General features: G+C 50.8%; 7 protein-coding genes across 7 annotated transcripts; 6 read left to right on the forward strand and 1 right to left on the reverse strand.

Annotated features, from left to right (window-relative positions):
- Nucleotides 1–3108: 3108 nt before the first annotated feature.
- A1O9_10205 (uncharacterized protein) lies at nt 3109–4359 on the forward strand (the record flags this gene model as incomplete). Its single annotated transcript, XM_013400940.1, has 1 exon — nt 3109–4359. One exon carries the CDS (start codon nt 3109–3111, stop codon nt 4357–4359), a length of 1251 nt encoding a protein of 416 aa, XP_013256394.1.
- An 855-nt stretch (nt 4360–5214) lies between these two features.
- A1O9_10206 (uncharacterized protein) lies at nt 5215–7295 on the forward strand (the record flags this gene model as incomplete). The annotated part of the gene is made up of 5 exons (XM_013400941.1): nt 5215–5533; nt 5604–5839; nt 5922–6064; nt 6122–6466; nt 6560–7295. The coding sequence occupies 5 exons, from the start codon at nt 5215–5217 to the stop codon at nt 7293–7295; spliced, it is 1779 nt and encodes a 592-aa protein (XP_013256395.1).
- Nucleotides 7296–7874: 579 nt separating this feature from the next.
- A1O9_10207 (uncharacterized protein) lies at nt 7875–10385 on the reverse strand (the record flags this gene model as incomplete). Its single annotated transcript, XM_013400942.1, has 1 exon — nt 7875–10385. One exon carries the CDS (start codon nt 10383–10385, stop codon nt 7875–7877), a length of 2511 nt encoding a protein of 836 aa, XP_013256396.1.
- Nucleotides 10386–10770: 385 nt separating this feature from the next.
- A1O9_10208 (ribosome biogenesis protein YTM1) lies at nt 10771–12153 on the forward strand (the record flags this gene model as incomplete). The annotated part of the gene is made up of 1 exon (XM_013400943.1): nt 10771–12153. One exon carries the CDS (start codon nt 10771–10773, stop codon nt 12151–12153), a length of 1383 nt encoding a protein of 460 aa, XP_013256397.1.
- Nucleotides 12154–14662: 2509 nt separating this feature from the next.
- Nucleotides 14663–16994, forward strand: A1O9_10209 (uncharacterized protein; the record flags this gene model as incomplete). The annotated part of the gene is made up of 2 exons (XM_013400944.1): nt 14663–14890; nt 14943–16994. 2 exons carry the CDS (start codon nt 14663–14665, stop codon nt 16992–16994), a joined length of 2280 nt encoding a protein of 759 aa, XP_013256398.1.
- A 1071-nt stretch (nt 16995–18065) lies between these two features.
- On the forward strand, nt 18066–21320 carry A1O9_10210 (uncharacterized protein; the record flags this gene model as incomplete). The annotated part of the gene is made up of 2 exons (XM_013400945.1): nt 18066–21035; nt 21087–21320. 2 exons carry the CDS (start codon nt 18066–18068, stop codon nt 21318–21320), a joined length of 3204 nt encoding a protein of 1067 aa, XP_013256399.1.
- A 492-nt stretch (nt 21321–21812) lies between these two features.
- Nucleotides 21813–23351, forward strand: A1O9_10211 (eukaryotic translation initiation factor 2 subunit gamma; the record flags this gene model as incomplete). Its single annotated transcript, XM_013400946.1, has 1 exon — nt 21813–23351. One exon carries the CDS (start codon nt 21813–21815, stop codon nt 23349–23351), a length of 1539 nt encoding a protein of 512 aa, XP_013256400.1.
- Nucleotides 23352–23749: the final 398 nt, after the last annotated feature.

Here is a 23749-nt window from a genome sequence, read left to right on the forward strand (position 1 = left end):
CCTCCACCGACCAAGGCTGAACCTCCTCCACCGACCAAGGTTGAGCCCCCTCCATCTTTACCCCCGAGCAATGAACATCTTCCAGAGCCACTAGTCAAGACTGAGCCTCCTTCACCACTACCAGGTAAGACAGAGCAACCCGAAAGGGTCAATACGCCGACTCTTCCACCGACGCCCAACCAAAGCATTCCTGGTGGCCCTAAGCACCAAGATGAGACTGAAGCACCATGGAATGACAGAATACATACAATGCCCCCACCAGAACATGGCGGTGTCAATCACTATGACCAAACACCTGGATATGGTGGAGGATACGGGGGAAGCTACAATAGTGGATCCAATGACGGTGGAGGTTTTGGACTAACAGCACGAAATATCGCGGAGCAAGCAGCATATCAAGGGATCGACATCGCTGGACAACACTTGAGCCAGATTGCGTATAACAAAGCCGCTAATGGCCAGGCCGGATACTCCCAGCCTTATCCGACGCAGCAGCAGCAGCCTCACAGCGAGTATCCGGCACAAGCGCCATACGACCAAGAGACTTATCCGCAAGAGTCTTACCCGCAAGAGACGTATCCCTCGGATCCTTATCCTCAAGATGCATATCCTGAAGAAGAAGAAGAAGAAGCTTATCCTGGTCAAGGAACCTACAGCGCTCAAGAGCATTATGGCGAACAAGACCAACATACCGGACAAGAACAATATGCTGAACAAGACCCATACCCACAGTATCCTGAAGACGAAGGACTCGACCATGAGGCCGGCGGTGTGTATGATTACGAGGCCGGCGGCGAAGGAACCCACGAGCAGTTCGGCGACTCTCAATTCGCCAATTCTGGGGCTCATGGAGGCTTGGACCCTTATGGTCCGGAGGATGATGGCGGGTATGGTTACCATGACGGCTACGATGGCGGAAATGGCGAGCAGCAACAAGGAGCAATAGAACATCATGCTGACCAGCAGTATAACTATGAAACCCCGGGCATAGCGGGTTCGATGGCCCAGGCGTCCTATGGTGCTGCGGCACATGTTTAGATGATTTGGTCTTTCAAGTGTAGATTTGTGTAACTCGGTGCTGGGAGTTTAGAGAATCAGTTAGGTCATAGAATTATTATTGTCCTTTTTCGTTCTATAGCCATGCTTCTCATGTCATATGTAAACCTCCTTAGTAGTATATTCATAGAAAGCTTAGCACAGATTTCATGGAGTAATAAGATATCAAATACAACGCTATTTGTCAGAATTCAACTTAGCAGGGTTTCAATCTAGTAATAATCGCCCTGATCATGTCCATGATCATGTCCATGATCATGTCCATGGCCGTGTCCGTGGCCGTCTCCATGCCCATGCTGCCCATTCTGCCCATGTCCGTGCCGATCCTCGTCATAGTTGCCCTCATAGTACTCGCCGCCTTCATAGTCATCATGGTCATATTGCTCCTCATCATAGTTCCCGTTATCCTGTTCGTCATGGCAGTGACAAGTGCCCTACAAGTTTCAAGACAAGTTAGCTTTACATCTGCTGGAGCAATAATAAAAGGGCCGAACTCTACAGATAAAATACTCCAGTGGGGAGGGGGTGCGAGAAGTTTCATGGTCTAGTAATGCACGAATATGATCAAGGAGCAGGTGACTTACCCCATTAGCTGCGCAGTGACAGCCCTCCCCGCATTGGCAGGGATTGTTATATTCACCGTATTCTTCACTGTTGTTATAATCGTATTGATCATTTTCATTTTGATGCTGGTTGCCACGGTCATGATGATTGCTATGGTTTTGATGGTGTTGCCCCATGTCGCGATCGTTCTGATGATCGGAGTCCTGATCCTGGTGGCCATGATCGTGGTCGTGGGTGCTCTGGCGACTATGGTTGTGACCTCTCTGGTCATGATCCTGGCTTGGATGGTGTTGATCGTGGTCTTGTCCTGGGTGTTGCTGGTCGTGATCTTGTCCCGGATGTTGCTGGTGATGATCCTGTCCTGGATGTTGTTGGCCATGGTGGTCGTCCTTTTCTGGGTCATCATGACACTCTCCCTCTAATCTTTGCTTGCTCAAAGTGATCTCGAGCTTGATGACGTTTGTCTCATGTGATTCCTGGGCTGCGATTCAATTAGCCTGAGAACCGCATTACCGCGTTACTTTTGCCCCTTACCATGGCCTTGCTCTGCTCCATTCTCAAGAGAATCGTGATTATTTTCCTGCATCCCTGGGTGTTCGAACCCGTGACGTCCGAAGCCTGGTCCACCCAGCCCATGGTGACCTTCTGGACCTCCTGGACCTCCAAATTGTCCACCAGATGGCCCATGCATATTTATGAGGAGGAATGAGAAGTGTGGTCAGTATATTATTGCGAAAGTGCATTCATGAACAGAATCTATAGAGCTGCAATGCGAATCAACTAGGGCACAGGAGGAGGTATATACCAAACCTTGATCTGGCCCTTGTGGAGCAGGATGTTGATCAATAGCCACCTTAAGCAGCGAGAGCAATTTTTAGGAGTGCTGTTTCCACTTATGGTGCTTATTCGTGCTGCTACTATGTTATATTCGACAGAGCAGCTTTGTGAATAGCCGTAATCGTTACTATTATTCTGTCGGCGGAGCGACCCCCTTTTGGGCTGAGTTAGGCCTGACACTATCTGGCTGACGCCTCCATAATTGGGGCCATGATATTTGTCAGACGGTTTCCGAGTTGTTGATTAGTCTTGCGGGCAGGCAAAGGCCGAGTCCGCCTATACAAATTGGAAGTTCATTCACGTTGTCATCATAAGGACCGATCAGGAAGAGGTTTCCGGTGAACAAGGAATGACGAGCGTTTCAGAGAGCAGATGCTCTGCCGTAGAATCCGGATCGGAACCATATTTTATCCGTCGATAGTGCCCACGTGATGACGGCCTCGATGTCATCTTCAATCCTCTCAAGCCAGATGTTGAGATGCCTGAATCAGCTCCTAGCAACCGCAGACCAATGGACTGATCTGTGCGAAGACAGTCAAGTATGGCCATTGTGAGCTTGAAGCGCACAGGAGTCGCGCCTTCAAAGAATCCCAGCTTTTGCGTGCTCGCGCCCACCATCATACTCGCGAGCTCCCCATTAAACCCCTCAAGATGAACAATCCTGAATTCCGGCAGACTCTGCACAACCTCTCTCACAATCTCGAGAGCGCGAACCAGGCAGCTCAGGAGAATATCTACACCTTTACCCAACTATATATCGATCCTTGTTTGACAGGAGTCAAGTCCTGCCTGTACGATTGTACTGCACCATGTTTCCCCAATCGTGAAGACAATTTGCGCCGCCGAAGGGGCCGGTCGCGCGGTCGCGCGGAGTACAGTTTCGATTTTTATAATGCTTGGGAGGACGAAGAAGCGGCGAATGAAACTTCCTTGCGATGGGGCGACGATGAATTAGACAGCCTATTAGCAGGACGAGGGGCGCCGTCCGACCAACCAAAGAGACAGCGTGCAATGAGCTATGGCTCCCGAGGACGAAGGAAACCGACAAATACTCAACCAAACTCTGACCAAGACCCTACAATTATTCCCGGGTCCTCATACCTAGGTTTCTTAGAGCGATTGCCGTGGAAACTTGGTAGTAGGAAGCTTAGATATCGACCATCCGCTGCTGATTTGCAGGAGAACCCGGGCGGAACAAAAGGAAAAGATGGTACTACTGAGCCTTTACTGGAAGAAAGCGAAGAGGATGACCAGGTTTGGAGAAAGGGACATGGTAGACAGCGGAGCGATACCACCAATTCCCGTTCTACCACGAATTCTCTAAGCTCAAGAGGTGATCTGATAATGAGTGATGAAGAAGACGACGCCGTCCCTCTTGACGATGAATTTGCTGTTGCTTTGAGTCGGCGTATGACGAACCAAGGTAGCAGTGAAGACCAAGCAGCTGGAAAGTCGAGAAACTCAAATGGTAAACGACCAAGGGATTCCCTCCGGTCGAATCGCACAATTTCGTCCAAGTCAATCAGAAGCCCTGCCAGTAAAAGCGAGAGATCACTTTCGCAGAAGAGTCTGGCACCTATCTCGCCTCTGCCCGAAAGCGAGCCTCCGACTGGCCCTACATTACTCGACCTGAAACAACAAGAAGAGGAGATAGAGAGGCAAGAGGAGTTAGAAATCAAACAGAAGAGAGATGCAGCGCATCGACTTGCGCTCGAGAGGGGCCTTAGTTCGACAGAAGCTAAGTCTGATCCTTCAGCCTCGGAAGACAGCACCGCCAGCACAGCTCTACGGAGCCCTACATTCGAGCTGGAGACTGCACAGTTTCCTGAGCTGCTACCAGACCAGTCTGTCCCAGAGGCTTCCGGCAACTCTGGACCAATTGATGGGAAGGATCCAACCTAGTTGCATTGTCGGCAGTCATAGGCAGTGATCAAAGCAAATTGTTTCGCCCCAGAACGGTATCCCCAAGTGATTCTAGCTAGTCATGCGGCGACTGTTTTGTAATACAGCCATGGTGGAACACATGATGGGTGGTGTACTTGATTTTTGTTGCCTCAAGGCCCCTAATGACTTAACGAAGTGAAAGCAGCATCGATTTGAGATTCTTGGGTTTGTATAGCTCAAGATCCAACCAGAGTTATCTCATATAGCTATGTAATAATATGTGCACAGAAGAAATCAAGACCTCCATGACAGCCCTCTCGTTCGTTGACTGATAGACTAGAGGGCGCATCTGCGAAGGTCTGTACAAAAACAGGTTCCACGTGAAATCCCAATCACCCAGAGGCCCATAGTACGGAGTCCTCGTCACTAGATTTCTGGGGGCAGCCGAGGCTGCCAAAGTCGCCACCATTGAACCCTTGGCCTTGAACCGCTGCACGAGGCTAAAGATGCCTGGGCTGCAGTGTTATCAGTGGCAGGGTCTTTAGTGGAGACGGCCTATCTGTGGCTTCACTGACATGTGACTTGCGCCAGTATCCCTCTCCAGGGACCAGTCTTCTTGTAGCGCATGATCCAGTCAACCTCGCTCGTCACTCCCTATCCTTGACGACAATATACAAACATCCATATTTATACAATCAACGTCCGATGAAACCATGCTGAGTGCCTCTCCCGCCGCAACACGGTAACCCGGCAAGTGCAACCCCCCCCCCCGCGCCGAGTTAGAGCCTAGCCACCCGATAACATTTGGCTTATTTATCAACCCCGAGCAAGACCATACCTCCCGTCCCGTCCGTACGATCGTGATCGTGATCGATGGACGATAAAAAGAGTTGGAGTCCTGAGTCATCGTCTGGCCCATCGGCCTACGAGGGTGACATGGGCACTTTCAAGAGATCCTTCGCAGGCCGGCTCAAAGAGAGCTTCAAGCGCGATCCCCATGCGAGCGTCACGAGGTCGGCTTCGTTCAGCGCAAGCGATCATAAATCCGGCTACGATGCTGAAGCCGCCGTCCAGGCGACGGCGATGTCGCCTCTTCTTCGTCGACTCAAAGGTCGACATCTACAGATGATTGCCATCGGTGGCAGCATTGGCACTGGCCTCTTCGTGGGCAGTGGAAAAGCATTGGCACATGGTTAGTTTCGGAGCCTGGATGAATGCATTAGAAGTCTCCTTTGTGTTAACATACGGCCTGCGTCGTCTAGGTGGACCGGCATCGCTTCTACTTGCCTTCACACTTACTGGAGTCATGATGTACTGTACAGTGCAAGCGCTGGGCGAGCTTGCCGTGCTATTTCCAGTCGCAGGATCCTTCGCCGCATACTCGACACGGTTCTTAGACCCAGCATGGGGCTTCGCAATGGGCTGGAATTATGCAATGCAATGGTTGGTGGTGTTACCTTTGGAAATTGTGTCAGCTTCAATCACGGTGGATTATTGGGTAAGTGTTGAGTTTTAGAACACAATGGGACAATGGGACAATGGATGGAGACATTTTTGGCTGATGCAGGACCAATCTCCAGGTGCAAAACATCACACTCAATGCCGCGTGGGTCACGATATTCCTTATCTTGATCATCGTCATCAATTTCTTTGGTGTGAAAGGCTACGGCGAAGCTGAATTTGTCTTCTCCGTGGTAAAAGTCACCGCTGTTATCGGATACATGTGAGATGTCCTTCTGATTTACTCCAAGGAAATCTTCGAGGCTAACATTAGGACAAGCCTACTGGGGATTCTTATCAATATCATGGGAGGTCAAGACGCCAACGGCCGACCCGACGGAAGTTATATCGGCTTCGAAAAGTGGCACTCTCCTGGTGCATTCAACAATGGCTTCAAGGGACTGTGCAGTACCTTTGTCACCGCTGCATTTGCATTCGCCGGGACCGAATTGGTTGGCCTTGCAGCGGCAGAAACCGAAAACCCTAGAAAAGCACTGCCCTCTGCGATCAAGCAGGTTTTCTGGCGTATCACGCTGTTTTACATTGTCAGCTTGCTCCTCGTGGGAACTCTTGTCTCTTATGACGACCCCCGACTCCTGAATGGGCGCAATTCAGCTGATGCAAAGTAAGCCATACGTTACCCGCCGCTGCCTTCTCATCGACCCAGTCTCTCGATTGTCTCAGTTTGCTGATATGTACCCTCTTACCCAACTAACAGAGCCTCCCCATTCGTGATCTCGATCCAGAACGCCGGCATTGACGTCCTTCCATCCGTGATGAACGTCGTTATCATGATCTCCGTTCTCAGCGTCGGCAACTCTGCGATCTACGGCTCGTCACGCACACTCGCCGCCCTCGCCGAGCAACGACAAGCCCCTGCCTTCCTCGCGTACATCGACCGCAAAGGCCGCCCCCTCTACGCCATCATCCTCGCCTCGGTGCTCGGCCTCCTAGCCTTCCTCGCCGCAACCCACAAGCAACAAGACGCCTTCAATTGGATGCTCGCCCTGTCCGGCCTCTCCTCCATCTTCACCTGGTCGAGCATCTGCCTCGCGCACATCCGCTTCCGGCACGCGTGGGCGCTACAGGGCCACGGTCTCGATGAGCTCGCGTTCCGCTCCCCCGTCGGCACGATCGGGTCCTGGGTCGGACTGACTTTTAATGGGCTCGTGCTCTGCGCGCAGTTCTGGACCGGCTTCAGCCCCGTCGGCTGGAGGGACATGTCGTCCACCGAACTCGTGGTTAATTTCTTTCAGGCGTATCTGGCAGCCCCCGTCGTCATACTTATGTATATCGGCTACAGGCTCTGGAATAAGACGAAGGTCCTGTCGCCGAGGGACATGGACCTGTTTACCGGGAAGCGCGAGTTTAATGTGAAGTCGTTGGTCGCGGAGGAGAAGGCTGATCGTCAAAACTGGCCGGCTTGGAAGAAGTGGTATAAGTTCTTCTGCTGATTTGCCTTTTCTGTTCTCCCCCAATTTTCTTGGGATTTCTAGGTTCTGTTCCGTGAGCCTTTTTTCGAGCATCGGCTTTTGATGATTTGTGGCCATTCTAGCATGCACATATTTACTTTCTTAGGTAATTCCCTCTCGACAGGAAGCAGCTACGTGTGGATATCTTGGGAAACACAACCTGATTGCTATGATACTACGGGTATGATATTATTTGGGAAGCGATATGGACACGGACCTCGGACGTGGTTGGATAACAGGTCGTCAGGTTTTACGACTGCCACAGCGAGGCTCTTGCTTTTGGACCCTTTTGTGTCAAGCGAAGAAGGAGCGCTCAAGCAAGATTATATAGCGGGCTTCACAGCAGTCTTGTAGCTTCTAGTACGGACAAAATCTTGTCACAAATCATCAGCTGTTGGAAGTCGTTCCTGTTGCAGCCAACAATTTGATTGTAAGAATTCTTCGATCTGGTGGTAATACTTGAATGTTTGATATATATGTCATTGTGTGAGTACATCCGACTATCCAGTCACTCATTCGTTCCTCAGTAATTTTAAGAGCGACGACTGACTGACACGTCAATCACAGATCCCAGGGACCTTTCTTCGCAAGGATGGAATTTATAGCCTCTCTGCGATGGCGACTCTCTGCGAACAAGGCCTGGATGAGACTGACGACCTCTTTCTGGCTAAACTCGAGGCTCAGCTCGCCCTCGGTCCAGAGGTATTTGATGTCTACCAAGGAGCTCTCGAGGATCTGGATGAGGTACTGGAAGCGGAACCAGATGGGGACGTAGACGGGTGTGGTGGAAACGGGGTGGCCGGTGAGGGTGTCGTCGTGGGGGAAGAGGTCGTCGAGAGCGGCGATCTGCTGGCAGAAAGTCGTCAGACGCTGCGACTCGGGCTCCGAGATGTCGTCCATGTCCTCAATTGCGTAGATGACTTTGCCGACTACCATCTCAAGGATCGCCCCCGTGCTCTGCATTAGGTGTGATTTGCTTAGGATCGGCTCCCACTCGGCGTGGAGCACTCGTACCCGGTCAATGACGCTCAGCACCGCGTTCTCTATCTCCTGGGAGTACGGGAACTGCGTGCATGAGGTGAAGCCTTGTGCTCCTTCAAGCAGATCCCAGACGATCAGGCGCTGGGTCTCCATTTCCTTGGAATACGCCAGGCGCGCAAATTTCTCCATAGCTTGGATGTCTGCGTCGAGATTGGGCGCTGAGATGATACTGGTGGTATTGTTCGTTGTGGGGCTGCAAATGATGCGGAGTTGTTCGGCAATGTACAGGGAATCGTTGTAGCGGTGAATATCGGTCAGTGAGGGTGAAGCGCCGTAGTAGCTGGGTGCAGTTGCGCGAAACATTGCGAGCGCCAGGGTGGGCAAGGCTAAGAGGCCTCGGGAAAGCAGGGTTGTGTTCAAGGAAGTGTGGTGAGCTTCTTGTAGCGTCTGGGCGTCAGAGAGTTCTTGAGAAATTATATCGATCATTTGGTCTGGCACTTCGCTGATACTGTACCATTCACTCAGGATATGTTCTTTGTCGGTAACCTTAACCTTCTTGCCACCATTCGGTCGAGCTTCAAGAGAATTGCTCGTCGGTTCTGATTTGATCTGAACAGGGCGGTCTTCATCCCAACCCCACGCATCCTCGCCGTCGTCTTCATCTTTCTTTTCTCGCATATCCTTGTCTTCTGTAGCCTTTTCCCCAGCGTCATCTTCATCGTCAAAACCCCAACCGCTCGCATCGTCGTCATCCGTAGGTTTGGAGATATCAGCCGATGCAGAATGCTCGTTATTCTCGTCATCCCAGCTAGCATCCCAATTATCGGTTGAGTCCTCGAGTTCATGCATTTCTGTGGAGAGGACTTGCTTCTCTACTCTCTCAACCTTTCGAAGAACTCCTTTAGATGCAGCAAGACCTTTTCGCACGGCATCCAAGATTGTAGCTTTGCGCTTATTAAGCCAGACTCGGTTGAGGGATTCCTCCCAATCTTGCAGCTCAACTTGCCCTTGCCAACCAAGGGTTTTTAATTGTTCCAAAATGCGGTGCATTTGCTGGCGTATGTCGTCTAGCTTACTCAGCATGGTGAGGTCGGTAGGTAGAGTTGGTGTTAGCCAGTGAGTGACAAGTAGTGCCATGAGGTCTGGGAAAATCGAGGAGACGGCTGATGCTCGGACGGTTTTAGAGATCGAAGACTGGAGGAATTCAATCAGGTCAGAAACAAAATTGAACACTGCATCAAAGGAAGGGCTGTCTTTGCTAAGCCGCAGTATAATGCTATATGGTCCGACCTCATAAGTTGCCAGCTTTAGTCGGGAGGAAGGCCGCAAGGGATTAAGGATAAATGCCTTGAGCTTTTCTATTAGGGCTTCAAGGACGTCCTGGGGATCGCCGACTTGTCTCAGAGCGGACAAGATGGAATCAGAGTTAATGGAGGCGTCGCCAATTTCGGAGGCTTGAACTTCAAGGGATGCCGTCTGACCATCTCTCTGCACCTGAATCTGGGAATTCAATTTGGCTTCAAGATTGACACGGGTTTTGAGTCGCAACTCGTCTTTTAGATCTCGGGCTAATATAGAAGCCTTTGACCTGGCTATATGGGGGGTGTCGCTTTCCAATTGGTGTAATTTCTCCGCTGCACCAAAGAGATCATCTTGTAATATGAGGTCCTCAACGCCCTTCAAAGATTGGCTCACGAGTGCGATGTGGTCAAACTCCTGCTTCAGTCTCTCGGTGAAGTCGATTTCAGCCTCGAGGAGATCAACCTTATACTGATAATCTGTGGCCTGATCTCTCAAGGCACGTAATTGATTGTGCTCTTGGACAATCCTTTGTGATTCCAATTTACATCTCGCGATGTCTTCTTGGGCCCTTCTCGCCTGCAGTATCCATTGGTCAACATCGCCAGCCTCTCCTTTACTTGTGGCTCGGATCTCATCGCTGAGTGCGCGTCGCGTTTCGGATATGTGTGTAAGGAGGGGCGGGATCAGTTGCGCAGAGAGTTCGGAGGTCAAGATATCCTCCGATTGAGGGTATGTGCCCAGGATGATGCTGTTGCATATCGAGGCGGCCGCAGTGGAATCATCTGGCATTGCTAGGCTGGCTGTTATGGATCTGCGGCAATAGCAACAACCGTGATGCTCTACAGGCAATGTCGACTTCGACAAGCATCAGAGCATCGGACCAACACAGGATAACGTGGAGGTTGCGTCTGATTGTTGCGGGTGTAGAAAATACAATGTCATGACGAGAACTATGCGAGGTGGCAGTACACATTCCCACGCAGTCTCAAATGACTGACCGTCATTTGTATAGTATCCTCGTTTCCTGGTGGCTACCTTACCGTCTCTGTGCTCCGCCAGAAAATTTCTTGGTTTTTGCAAATCTGATACGGAGTACAACAGCCCACCATCGATTCTCGCTCTCGCTCTCGCTCACAATTAGTAGCAGGGGTCTCGGAAAATATACTGCGCGACAATGGCATCTACGTTACAAGACCCCTCGAATGCCCTAGTTCGAGTGCGCTTAACAACGAGGGACGCAGACCTAACCCTCAACGATACTGCCCCGATCTTAGTTCCTACTTCCTTCCGTCGATATCCTCTATCCTCTTTGGTGAACGGGTTACTTGAAAAGGAGAAGCCTATACCGCTAGAATTCATTGTCAATGGTACATATCTGCGAACGACCCTTGATGAGTACCTCAGCACGAGTGGCCTCTCCACCGAGACGACGTTAGCTGTAGAATATGTCCGAGCTCGAATTCCTCCTCAGTATATTGCCTCTTACGAACATGAAGATTGGGTCAGTGACGTGGACGCCGTGTCATTGAATTCATCTCCAAGGATCTTATCTGCGAGCTACGATGGACACCTGAGAGTTTGGAATACTTCGGCGCAAGTATTGGCTACATCCCCCGGCACTCGCTTTGGGGGCCACAACTCCCTCATAAAATCGGCCAAATTTGTGTCGCCAGCTCAGATTGTGTCAGGAGGGTTTGATAGAACAGTGCGGCTATGGAAATATTCTGAAGAGGCAGAAGGATTTTCCGCTAGCTTGATACCTTCACTTGAGCTTTATGGGCACAAGTCATCTGTGGATTTTGTGAACGCTCATGAGGGATCGGGTCGTATTTTGTCTGCGTCCTCCGATCACTCGGTTGGTTTTTGGTCGACGCGCAAATCGGACGCACCAGCAGCGCCTGAGGAGCTTGTTCCTCGGAGCAGAGGCAAAGACGGCAAAAGGAGGAAGCTGAATCCGGATGTGTCGCTCCCACAGCGAGGGCCAGTGGCTATGATGCAACAACATACAGGTCCAGTGTCGGCGGCCATCTTTGATGTCAATGATGCGACAGTCGGCTATTCCAGTTCTTGGGATCAGACAGTGCGGACATGGGATCTGGTGACTGCGTCTTTGGTGGATACGAGAACAACATCCGGTGCACTGTTTTGTGTTGAGCACATGCCCAATCTCCACCTTCTGGCAGCTGGCTCGGTCAGTCGTGTCATCAAATTGGTGGATCCACGAGCTTCGGCCACCACCGTTGCGGCCATGACATTAAAAGGCCACAAGAATTCAGTGGTCAGCCTGGCACGCGATCCGAGCAATGAATACACACTCGTCAGCGGCAGCCACGACGGCACGTGCAGAGTATGGGATGTCCGCAGTACCCAACAAGAAAAAGAGGGATTGGTTGGTCAAAGTCTGTACACACTGCCAAGAGCCAGTCTGAAGGGCGGACCAAGCCCTGGGGCAGGTGACGGGGTAAAGGTCTTTGGAGTCTGCTGGCACAGCGACGTGGGCATTCTTTCCGGCGGTGAGGACAAGGTCGTCCAGGTCAATCGCGGCGAGAAAACTTGAAGCACTGTCCGGAGTACACGTACACATGGACGACGCGGGCTGCTGTTAACCGATTGTCCGTATGTACGGAGCACTGATATCGGAGCATTGTTGGGGACGGACTTTTTCACTTGTGTTCAATAGTCAGTCATAGAGGCGGCATCACGAAATCCGAGTGGCTTCCCTCTAGCCGTGCCGGAAGACTGTCCGGTTTTGGCTTTTCCAAGATCAACAACACGAGCCTGGGCCCGAGAGGCGAGCACGCAGCCCAAGGGGTTTATCACAGCGTCAAGCTTGACTTAAGTTGGGACACGTCCAACCATTGGAGACAATAATGTCTGAAGTGGAACAGCATTTACGTACTCGTAGGAGGGAGTCAAACTACGAGTACGGAGCAAACCTTCGATGGAGAGACATCTAATCATTATTGAACACTTGGCCAGGGTTGGACAAGCTGTTAACACGTGCGCCAGGAACAGATTCATACGAGTAGGTAACCAAGCAGATGAGTTGAAGTTGCAGGGGCAGATCGGGGCGGAGATGAAGGAGGCCGAATGTGGCAATGAATTTGAAGACTATCGCCATGACTAACCAGCCAGGCACATTTCCGTTGGGTGGTACCGACCATGCCCAGCAAGCATCATCAGCATTCATGGTTTCCCGGGCTCCCAGGGACGAGGCGAATGTGGTGGCACACAACACAACACAACACAACACAACACAACAATGTTGAAAGGGAATTGATGATTGGCACCTTCGACAAATGGAGACGAGAGATGCAAAGTTACCCTCGATACAATGTCGGTAGCGAGAGGATAGGTCATGATCAATTTTCTTCGCAGTGCCCATTATTTCGCATAATTTTGGTGTTTGTTGTTGTTGCGGAGCATGCGTCTCGGCAATCGCCGCCCAGAACGGAAGGGCTAAATAAGGAGGAGGCTTGAAATGGTGATGAGCAGAGTGGCTTGCCTTGGTGCCCTCAATTGTCTCCGGCTTGTCTTAGACTCTTAAGCACAGGCCGCACAACACCACTCAGGTTGCTGACTGGGCGGGGGGGGGAGGCCCAGCACCACCAAGACTACTTGCCTAGTACTCCGTAGCCTGGGTACCTGCTGGCCACTAAAGCTACGCCCATGAACCCTGACGAGCACCTACCCACACAGAAGCTGCAGCTAAAACACTCATACGATGCTCAGAAGCGACCTAGGGCTCTCGGAAAACGACGAGGTTATTACTCGTAGTTAGAGCGGCCTTCCAGCGCCTCCACCCTCTCTCTATCCATTTAGGCTTGAGCATTGCGGATCCTGCCCTGGCCTTTTTCGCTTTGACCCTGCTTTCTCGACCCTGCCCTGCCCATTCTGATGTCTCATCATCTTGTCAATCATTATCCGTCGTTGTCGTCGATGATCCAAGAGCCTTTCCACCATCAATCCTTCTTACTCTCGCTATACAGATACATACCAAACCTGTGTCCTTTCGATCGCTGCCTACCTACCTAGTACATTCGTTGATAACAATATATTAGCAGCATACATACGATACGCATAATCACTTCGCCGCCTCTACAACGGAGTTCCCAATTTCCCCTGTGCTGTTCGTCCTTCCACTGCACGCACCCACCTACCGCCCACACCACTTTCAACATCCTCAACTCCTCTCCCTCCGAGTACTCCACCAATATAACATCTGTCGATATTTTCTGACACCAAGCTTGGTCCAGTCTGCACTGCCATCAACTCGGTGCTCTGACCTGCTCTCTATCGACTGTACGGATCGATATCCGGTATGAAAATTCTCAGATTCGACTTGTAATCCTTTTGCTGACCGCATCCACACGCAGCCTGCCGTTCCGTCTTGAACTCCCTCTCAAGCCATCGACCTAACACCAATCCTCCATATCCATACATCACCACCCGCGATTACAGCCTACTATCCCCGGCCTTTTTTTGGTTACTCCTCCATCCTGTCTGGGAAACTCTTTCCCCACGCAAGCGACCTTCATGCCCATCAAACTGCCCAAGGGTTTTCAGAGACGGAAATCTTCAGGCAATGCCTTAGACGAGGTGCGCAATCCTCCTGGCGGCGACGGAGGCTCGAGTTCTTCGTTCAGAGTCCTGGAGCGGCCTGCAAGCAAAGGCAAGTCTTTTGATGGCGGCCTGTCCATGAAGTTGGGTTCTCAGGAGAGCCCCAGGCCTCCCCCCAAGGATTATTTTCACAATCATCAAGAGGAAGACGTCTTTACGGAAGCACGCCATGATGCAAACAACCGGTATGTCATGTAATCCATCCTGGACTTCTCTACAACCTCAACAGACTAACAACATGCAGCGGGAGTGCTCACTCGACTGTCCCCAACGGTAGTGCAGCCTCTTCAGCTCGTCTAAGCACCTCTTCCACCAATCCCTCTTCAATTGATACGCGATCTGACAAGAACAATGGGCAAAGGTCATACAACGATGTTCCAGTCCCTCCACCGTCTTCTGCAAGGCCTGGCTTCCTGCGCGATTCTTCGCGTACTTTTTCCTTTGGGATGGGGAAAAGGTCGTCCCCTGCTTCCTCCCCAGGTGGTCTTCCGCCGCTCGCTCATAATAAGAGAGACCGGGCGGTGACCGCAAGCACGGCCAGTACGGCCACTCCTCCCCGGTTGTTCGACTCGGACCTAGCGCTAGAGAATTCCGAAATGGATGGTTTCGGCAACATGTTTGACCACATTGAGTCTAGCTCCCAGTCTCAGGGTATCCGTCTTATACAGTCAGAGGTAAAGCTCTCCGTCCTCTCCTTTCTTCCTTATACTAACCTCGTGCACCCAGGAGCGCTCGTCACCTCCGACAAGTTATCCACCCACCAGTTACTCGGGCCCTACCTTTGCTCGCTCCAGCAGAGCTCCTATTCCTCAACCTATCAGCACCGATCGGAATCAGATTGTCGAATCCTCGCCCTATTCATGGACTTCCCACGACTCTCATGATGGTTTGATCCGATCACCGAGTCCTTCAAGAACAGTCACACAGGGCAGTCCCGCCAGAGCAGTCAACGGCTCTCTGGTAAGCTCAGGCCAGAATCCATTGCCACCACCTAGGCCGGTTCAAAAAAGGCCTACCGCTCCCAGAGAATCTCCTCCAATGGAGACGCTCCGGCCATTGTCTGTGACTCGCTCTCGAACGAATGAAGAAACCAAGTTACTTTCGACCAGCCCTACAATAACACAAAAGGGGGAAATGTCACCAGCTTCACTGCATAGTGCATCCTTTGATCCTTCAATCGCTGCCGATGCTGAACTCGCCAACATGTATCAAGAAACCAAGCCACAACCCCCCAAACCAGCCTCATCAAACAAGGTCATGACTCCTCAGCAATGGGAGCGTTACAAACAGCAGAAAGAGATGGACCGCAGGTTAGGTGCTCTGTCCGACGACAGCGGATCCGAGGCTGGGGACAACTATGAAGATGACGATGAAGTTGAACGTGACCGACAAGCAACAAAACAGAGGCGGAAACAAGAGGCCCACCTCGCGGTCTACCGCCAGCAAATGATGAAGGTCACAGGCGAGGCAGCACAACCACCCCCCGAAAGTGGCTTAGGAGCACTAAGACATGCCAATGGCAGCTCTGGTGATCTTGATAATCGGCTTTCACATCTGACCGTAGCATCGAGACAGTCAGGAGGTAAGAGTAGTGGAGAGGATGAGGATGAAGACGAGGACGTCCCCCTTGGAATACTTGCTGCGCACGGCTTCCCCAATAGAAATCGACCACCGACTCGACTGGCAAACTCTCCCTCGAATTCGAACCTACGGAGCGTGAGCCAACCTCCACCTCAGACTGCTCCATCGGTGGCAGGCCAGACTGCGAAAGGAACGAACCTACCTGTATTTGCGAGAGGATTGCCCCAGGATCCTTACTATGGAGCCAGCTTGGTCAATCAACCTGTTCGTGAGTCACTAGCTGCACATTCGCTCAGTCCCAGTGCTCTTGGCTCCGGACCCTCCACGGCACATCCAATCCATCCAGCAGGCCTTGTAGGTGTCATTGCAGGCGAAGAAAGGGCACGCGCAGCCCGAAGAGGAAGCCCCAACCCAGCAGGAAACTACGAGATGCCACAGCTGCCACCTCACCCGGGAATGGCAAGATCACAGACCACTGGATATCTGCCGGGTATGGGTTATCCGCCAACGGGGATGCCGGGGATGCCTCCCATGATGACTCCAGCGGACCATGCTCAGCTTCAAATGTCTCAACAGATGACACAGATGATGCAGATGCAGATGCAGTGGATGCAACAGATGCAGTCAATGATGGGCCCGGGGGGGCAGCCACAGATGGGGCCACCAAGTCTTGCCGCCCCCAGTATATATGGAGGACAAGGACCCCGACCTCATTCGATGCAGCCCCCGGTTGTTCCTTCTCATGTTAGCCAAAGGACAATGAGTACTTTGAATCCCGGTATGGCACCCTGGAATTCGACGCCCTCTTTCCTTCCGTCAATCAACCTAAACGGCAACTACGCACCTTCCATTGCTCCATCGGAACGTAGCAACATAGGTCTCGCATCGCGCTATCGACCTGTCTCGACTATGCCTGAACCGGAACCACCCTCAACTAAACGGGCTTCGACTTTCACAAGTGCAAGCTATCAGCCTTGGTCTCAAACAAATACCCGATTGCCAGGCCCATCACACGCTGCTAGGCCTTCTGTCAATACCCTTGGGCGGAGATCTCCACTTACTCAGCAACAAGACGATGAAGATGACGAGCAGGGTTGGGCAGAAATGAAGATGAAGAAAGACAAAAAGCAAAAGAACTGGGCTCTCCGAAAAGAGCATAATGGATTACAAGAGTTGTACACCGGTGCATCATCATGATAGCGATTCACGCTTTGCATTCTGCTATCTATTGCTTGGAAATTGGAAGAACTTGAGCGATTAATGAGCGGTATATTTGAGACCTTGAAACAACTCGCATTAGTTTTATATCTGCATAGACAAGGTTTTGAAAAGTTGTTGGACTAGCGACATGAACGTCAAGCAGAAGCGTTTTGCAACGTTATCGTCGAAAGACAGCCTCCTCGGCTGGATGTCGGGGAATACATATTAGGGCAGTTGTAAAGTAAGAACAAAATCTCTTTCTGGCACCGGGTTCGACTGATAGACTTCTATACACCTTGCATTCCTCATCATGTGCCCCCAGCACAGGCTGGCGCCCACGAATACAACTTTGAGCCAGCCAGGCTCCCACAGGCTGATGGTGATTCATGCGGCTTGCCATCCAGCCTGGGTGAATGCCAAGACCAGCCGAGCGCTAATCCTGAAATGGATCAGGCTGTGCGGTCACGCGCGGCCCATGCTTCGCCTTTTGACTCGGCTACTCCTCTGTCTTGGGGTTGGCTCAGATCGGGAATGATAGACCTGCCAATATCACCCGCTCGGAGGAATCTTTTTGCACTGTGGTCCTCGTTCAACGCCCAATTCTTACAGGATTTCTGCAGGATTACTTTGTTGACTCTCATCCCCTCCTTGAGCCCTTTCATTATAAATGAGACGTTGGATGTCAAAGCAGAACCTAGGAAGAACCAACTCATTGCAAGGGACGTCATCTCGAGCAGTCAGTAGTCGAGTTCGCAAGGCTCGTTGTTCTTTTGGCCGTGGCCTGTCTTCTGCCTGGGCCCCTTTCGTTTGCGGCTGAAGCTCCTCTCCCGCAGCAGCGAGACATATATTCAGAATTCAGAGACATCCATACACATATGAGATTGGCCTTCATTGCCGTTTCCATATCAGTTTTTGCCTGCTGAGTCTGATTATCCCGGCTCTATATAACAGTGAGCAGCTCCACTGTGGGAGTTGATTGGCGGCTATCTTCAAACCTTCATTTTCAATTTGCGAGCGCCAATCGCTTCTCTCTTTAATTCTGCCCGAGTTGCACGGTTGATCCCGAAGATGGTGTCAATCAGAGCACCGCCTCGCTTCCGGCGACTTCAAACCATTGAACCAGACTACTGCCCTAGCAAGATCACTCAATATGAATCTGAACGGACGGGATTAAGGATCGTGGTTGTTGATCAGCAAGGCCCCAAACTTTTCGGTTTCTTTGTCCTCGCCACCGAGATTCATGATGACTCTGGCGCGCCTCATACTTTGGAACATCTATGCTTCATGGGCTCAAAGAGTTACAAATACAAAGGTTTCTTGGACAAATTGGCCACCAGAGCATACTCCGGAACAAATGCGTGGACAGCAACTGACCACACGGCATACACCTTGGAGACAGCTGGTTGGGCAGGCTTTGCTCAGATCTTACCTGTCTACCTCGAGCATGTGATCCTTCCGACCCTGACTGATGCTAGCTGTACAACCGAAGTCCATCATATCGACGGCACTGGCAACGATGCTGGTGTTGTTTACTCAGAAATGCAAGGCGTACAAAACACTGCATCTGAATTAATCGAGCTACGGTCGAAAAGGATTCTATATCCTGAGGGTGTCGGTTTCCGTTATGAAACTGGTGGCATGATGGACCAGCTTCGCGTTCTCACCGCTGACAGAATTCGGCAATTTCACCATGACATGTACCAGCCCAAAAACCTTTGTGTCACTCTTTTCGGAGAAGTCAATCATGAGGAGTTGTTGGACATTATGGACAGCTTTGAATCATCGATTTTGAGCGATATTCCGAGCCCTGATACTCCATTCAGTAGACCATGGATCGAGTCCAAAACTGCCCCTCCATTGAAATGCTCCACTATCGAAAAAGTTGAGTTTCCGGAGGAGGATGAATCTTTTGGTGAGGTCGACATACGTTTCCTGGGACCGGATTTCGCAGATGTGATATCGATGGCAGCCCTCAATGTGGCACTGCTTTATCTCGCTGGATCCTCGGCTGCGCTACTTGACAATGCGCTTGTAGAAAAGGAACAACTAGCAACTGCGGTATACTATACTCTCGACAGCCGCCCACGTACTGAGATTGCGTTTACTCTGTCAAGTGTCGCAACTGAACGACTTGAAGAGGTTGAGAAGAGATTCTTTGAAATCTTGCGGGATGCAATGGAAAAGCCTCTAGACATGAGATTCATGAAAGACTGCATAGACCGGCAACTCAGAGCCTACAAATACAGCGCCGAATCCTCGCCAACCTCATTCGCCGACTTCATAATCTCCGACTATCTCTTTGGAAATCGTGATGGAACAACACTACAGAAACTCCAGTCTCTCAAACAGTATGGCGCCGTACTTGAGAGTTGGTCTGAGGATTCATGGAAGAAATTCATCAAATTCTACATCTCAGACGCTCACCATGTGTCAATTCTTGGTGTGCCATCCGCCCAGCTTTCCGAAAATTTAAAAATCGACGAAGCTAAGCGGGTTGAGGAGCAAAAAGAGAAGCTTGGGCCTGAAGGATTAAAGAAGATGCAGGAAAAGCTCGATGCCGCGAAAGCAGAAAATGACCGCGAGATCCCGCCAGAATTGTTAGGCCAATTCAAGGTCCCGTCCACTGAAACGATCCATTTTGTCAGCACTTCGCCTGCTCGATCAGGATTGGCATTAGAGATAGGGAAACCCGAATCCAAGTACCAGAAAGCCATTGACGATGACGCGAAAGACCTCGCGTTGTTCTTGAACTTTCAGCACATCCCCTCGAATTTTGCTCGTGTCGAGCTCATTGTCTCAACAGAAAACCTTCCAAACGAGTTACGACCATTGCTCTCAATTTACATGGAGTCATTTTTTGGTTTACCTGTAAAACGAGGGAACGATACCATCAGTTTCGAAGAGGTGGTACTAGAACTTGAAAGGGATACTGTTGGTTATGCCATCGATTCAGCCATTAATCTAGGCAATGCTGAAGGACTCCGTATAAGCTTTCAAGTGGAGCTTGAAAAATACAATGTGGCTATCCGATGGCTGAGTGAATTGCTATACAAGTCGGTCTTCGATGTAGAAAGATTAAAGGCAATCAATACCAGGCTCATGGCTGATGTGCCCGATGCCAAACGCAGTGGCGACGATATGCTAACGGCAGTGCATCTCATGACACATCTCGCTCCAAAAGCGATAGGTCGTGCCAGGAGCACTTTGGTGAAAGCTTTGTATTTGAAGCGCATCAAGCAGCTTTTCGAGGCTGATCCGGATCAGGTGGTACGCCAACTTGAACAGCTTCGAGACATTCTGTTCAAATTTGAGAATTTTCGGATCTTGGTCATTAGTGACTTGGACAAGCTTGAAAGGCCTGCCAGCTCCTGGGAGCCCTTTATGAAAGATCTGGAGGCAACCGAGAAACTGGCACCTATTGGCAAACGAATCGAACGCCTCAGCGATGCAGGCAAGAATCCTGGCAGACTAGCATATGTCGTGCCACTACCGACGATTGATTCCTCTTTTGCGACTGCGATCGCAAGAGGACCTACATCATATGAAGACCCCAGAACACCCGCCATGATGGTCGCAATGGCTTACCTTAATGCAGTTGAAGGGCCGTTATGGGTTGCAGTCAGAGGCACAGGTTTGGCTTACGGTACCAGCGTAAGCTATGACATTGAATCAGGCTTCATTACCTTGGAAGTGTATCGATCACCAGATTCATATAAAGCATTCGATGCTAGTCGGAGGGTAGTCAATGGACACATTACGGGGGAGATTGAGTTCGATCCTTTGATGCTCGAGGGAGCGATTAGCAGCATAGTGGTTGCATTCGCTAACGAGCAACAGACACTGGCATCGGCTGCAGTATCAAATTTCATTCGAAGTGTCATGAAAAGCTTACCGGAGGATCATATGGAAAAATTACTCAAAAAGGTCAGGGACATCACCGTAGAAGATATCAGGCATGTCCTTGAGACGATGATATATGACATATTCAGTCCTGGGAAAGCCGATGTTCTTGTAACTTGTGCACCAGCGCTGAAGGAGGTAAGTGCCATCCCAGTGTCGGGTAGTGTGTGCCAACTGATGTCTCCCTAGGCTATCTCGGACGGGCTCAAAGGGGAAGGCTTTTCCCCTGAGATTCACGATCTTAACTATTTCCAGGATGACTATGGCCTCAAGCCAGTCAACGGGGATGATGACGAGAACGATGACGACGACGATGATGACGACGACGACGACGATGAAAAGGAAGGATCAGATGACTTTGACGGTAGCGATGGATATGAGATCGTGGAAGGAGGAGGGGAGGAACTTGATGACGAAGTTTAGTGGAGGGAGCCAGCGACTTGACGAGTTCCATTCAAATAATTTCGCCCCTCATTGACCACGAATTGTTGAGGGGCTCTCTTCAGCAACAACAGCCTTGCGCTCCATTAGAAATTACATATATAGGAATGGATGGATAGAGAGATACGGCAAGGCTATGATGATACACCAGGCTGCCAGTGCTCACTCAAATGATGAGTCAAGTTGCCGCTTTAAGCCCCCACAATGAGTCAAGTGCTTGGCACTTGCGAGAGAAGTAAATTTCCTACAGTGGACGGGCACAAGTTAACCCCTCCACCACCTTCTACAAGAGACTCACAGATATAGAAAGACCTGGTTCCGCATTTTCCATCAAGGCCAACCCTTTCACCATCATATTCAGATCCAGCTCGACCTTCATTCTCGCTCGTCCGAATCCTCATTTCCGGCCACTTCATAATTTCTCGCGCAATCCCTTCGCAACCGCCACTTCGGCCCAGTTATTCAACCGCAGTCATGGCTGCCAACGGTGACCGGCCGTCCGATGACGAGTTTTCTCAGCCAGGAACCCCTCCTGGAGAAGAGAACGACGTTGAAGAAGTGGAAGAAACCAGCAAACCGCCAAAATCCGCCTTAAAGAAGAGTTCTGCAGCCATCGCAGATTCACAGGCTCCTCGTCCTGTCCTGCCCGAACAGCCTGAACCCGAAGACCTGAATCTCTCTACTCTTACTCCACTTTCACCTGAGATCATCTCAAGACAAGCAACTATCAATATTGGCACCATCGGGCATGTCGCTCACGGCAAATCCACTGTGGTGAAGGCTATTTCTGGTGTGCAGACCGTCAGATTCAAGAACGAGTTAGAGAGAAATATCACCATCAAGCTGGGCTATGCCAACGCAAAAATTTACAAGTGTACCAATGAGGCATGCCCTCGGCCTACATGCTACAAGAGCTATAAATCGGAGAAGGAAGTTGATCCTCCCTGCGAGCGTGAGGGCTGTGGAGGGACATATCGACTCCTCCGTCATGTCTCATTTGTGGACTGCCCCGGTCACGATATTCTCATGAGCACCATGTTATCAGGCGCCGCCGTCATGGACGCTGCACTCCTTCTCATCGCTGGCAACGAAAGCTGTCCGCAACCACAGACTTCCGAGCACTTGGCAGCCATTGAAATCATGAAGCTGAATCACATCATTATCCTGCAAAACAAAGTCGATCTCATGCGGGAGGAAGGCGCACAATCCCACTTCGAGTCGATCCTCAAATTTATCAAGGGTACAGTCGCTGATGGATCACCGATTATCCCTATTTCTGCGCAGCTCAAGTACAACATCGACGCCATTAACGAGTATCTCGTCACCAAGATCCCTGTGCCCATTCGGAATTTCCAAGATACTCCCCATATGATTGTCATTCGATCATTTGATGTCAATAAACCTGGTGCTGAGATCGAAGACCTGAAAGGTGGTGTTGCTGGTGGCTCTATTCTGACAGGCGTGCTGAAGTTGGGCGATGAAATCGAGATTCGGCCTGGCATCATCACCAAGGACGCACAAGGTCAGACTATCTGCAAACCCATTATGTCACGAGTAGTTTCGCTGTACGCAGAACATAACGATCTCAAGTTCGCTGTCCCCGGTGGTCTTATCGGTGTTGGAACCCGCATCGATCCCACACTGTGCCGAGCCGATCGTCTAGTGGGACATGTGCTCGGCCTCAGAGGGAAACTCCCTGAAATCTATATGGAACTAGAAGTCAATTACTTCCTTCTTCGTCGGTTGTTGGGTGTCAAGACTGCCGACGGCAAGCAAGCCAAGGTCGCCAAACTCGCAAAGAACGAGGTTCTCATGGTCAATATTGGTTCCACGGCAACAGGCGCGAAGGTGATGGGCGTCAAGGCCGATGCCGCAAAATTGACCCTCACAAACCCCGCCTGCACGGCTATCGGTGAAAAGATTGCTCTCAGTAGACGTATTGAAAAACATTGGCGATTGATCGGCTGGGCGAACATCGTCGCCGGAAACACAATCGAACCCGAGAGCTCCTGAGAGCTCCAGAGAGGGCTTCAAAGAAAAAGGCAGTGGAGGACTCTCGACGCCACCACTCCTTATGGGGAAGAGAACGGGAGAATGCTATGAGGAAGAGCGACAATGAAGATGAACAAAATAAGGGATACGAAAACACGACGGCATGGAAGAACTGCTGAGGCCTAGCAAATAACTGGGAAGTCGAGGGTCCAACCACATGCTTGTGACTGGATAAAAGTTGGATGTCCCAAGGGAATTCAGCTCAAACTTTTGGGGGATTGACCTTGGGGCTTACAACTTACGATGTTAAAGCTAGTGTGAGAACATGTTCTGCACTTGGGGCCTCCCGCCTTTTATCATGGCCACGAAATCAGAGGTGCAAGACCCCACGCCTCAAGCGCCTATGTGCAGATGCCCAC

Source organism: Exophiala aquamarina, assembly GCF_000709125.1.
Source record: "Exophiala aquamarina CBS 119918 chromosome Unknown aczIA-supercont1.12, whole genome shotgun sequence".
NCBI lineage: Eukaryota > Fungi > Ascomycota > Eurotiomycetes > Chaetothyriales > Herpotrichiellaceae > Exophiala > Exophiala aquamarina.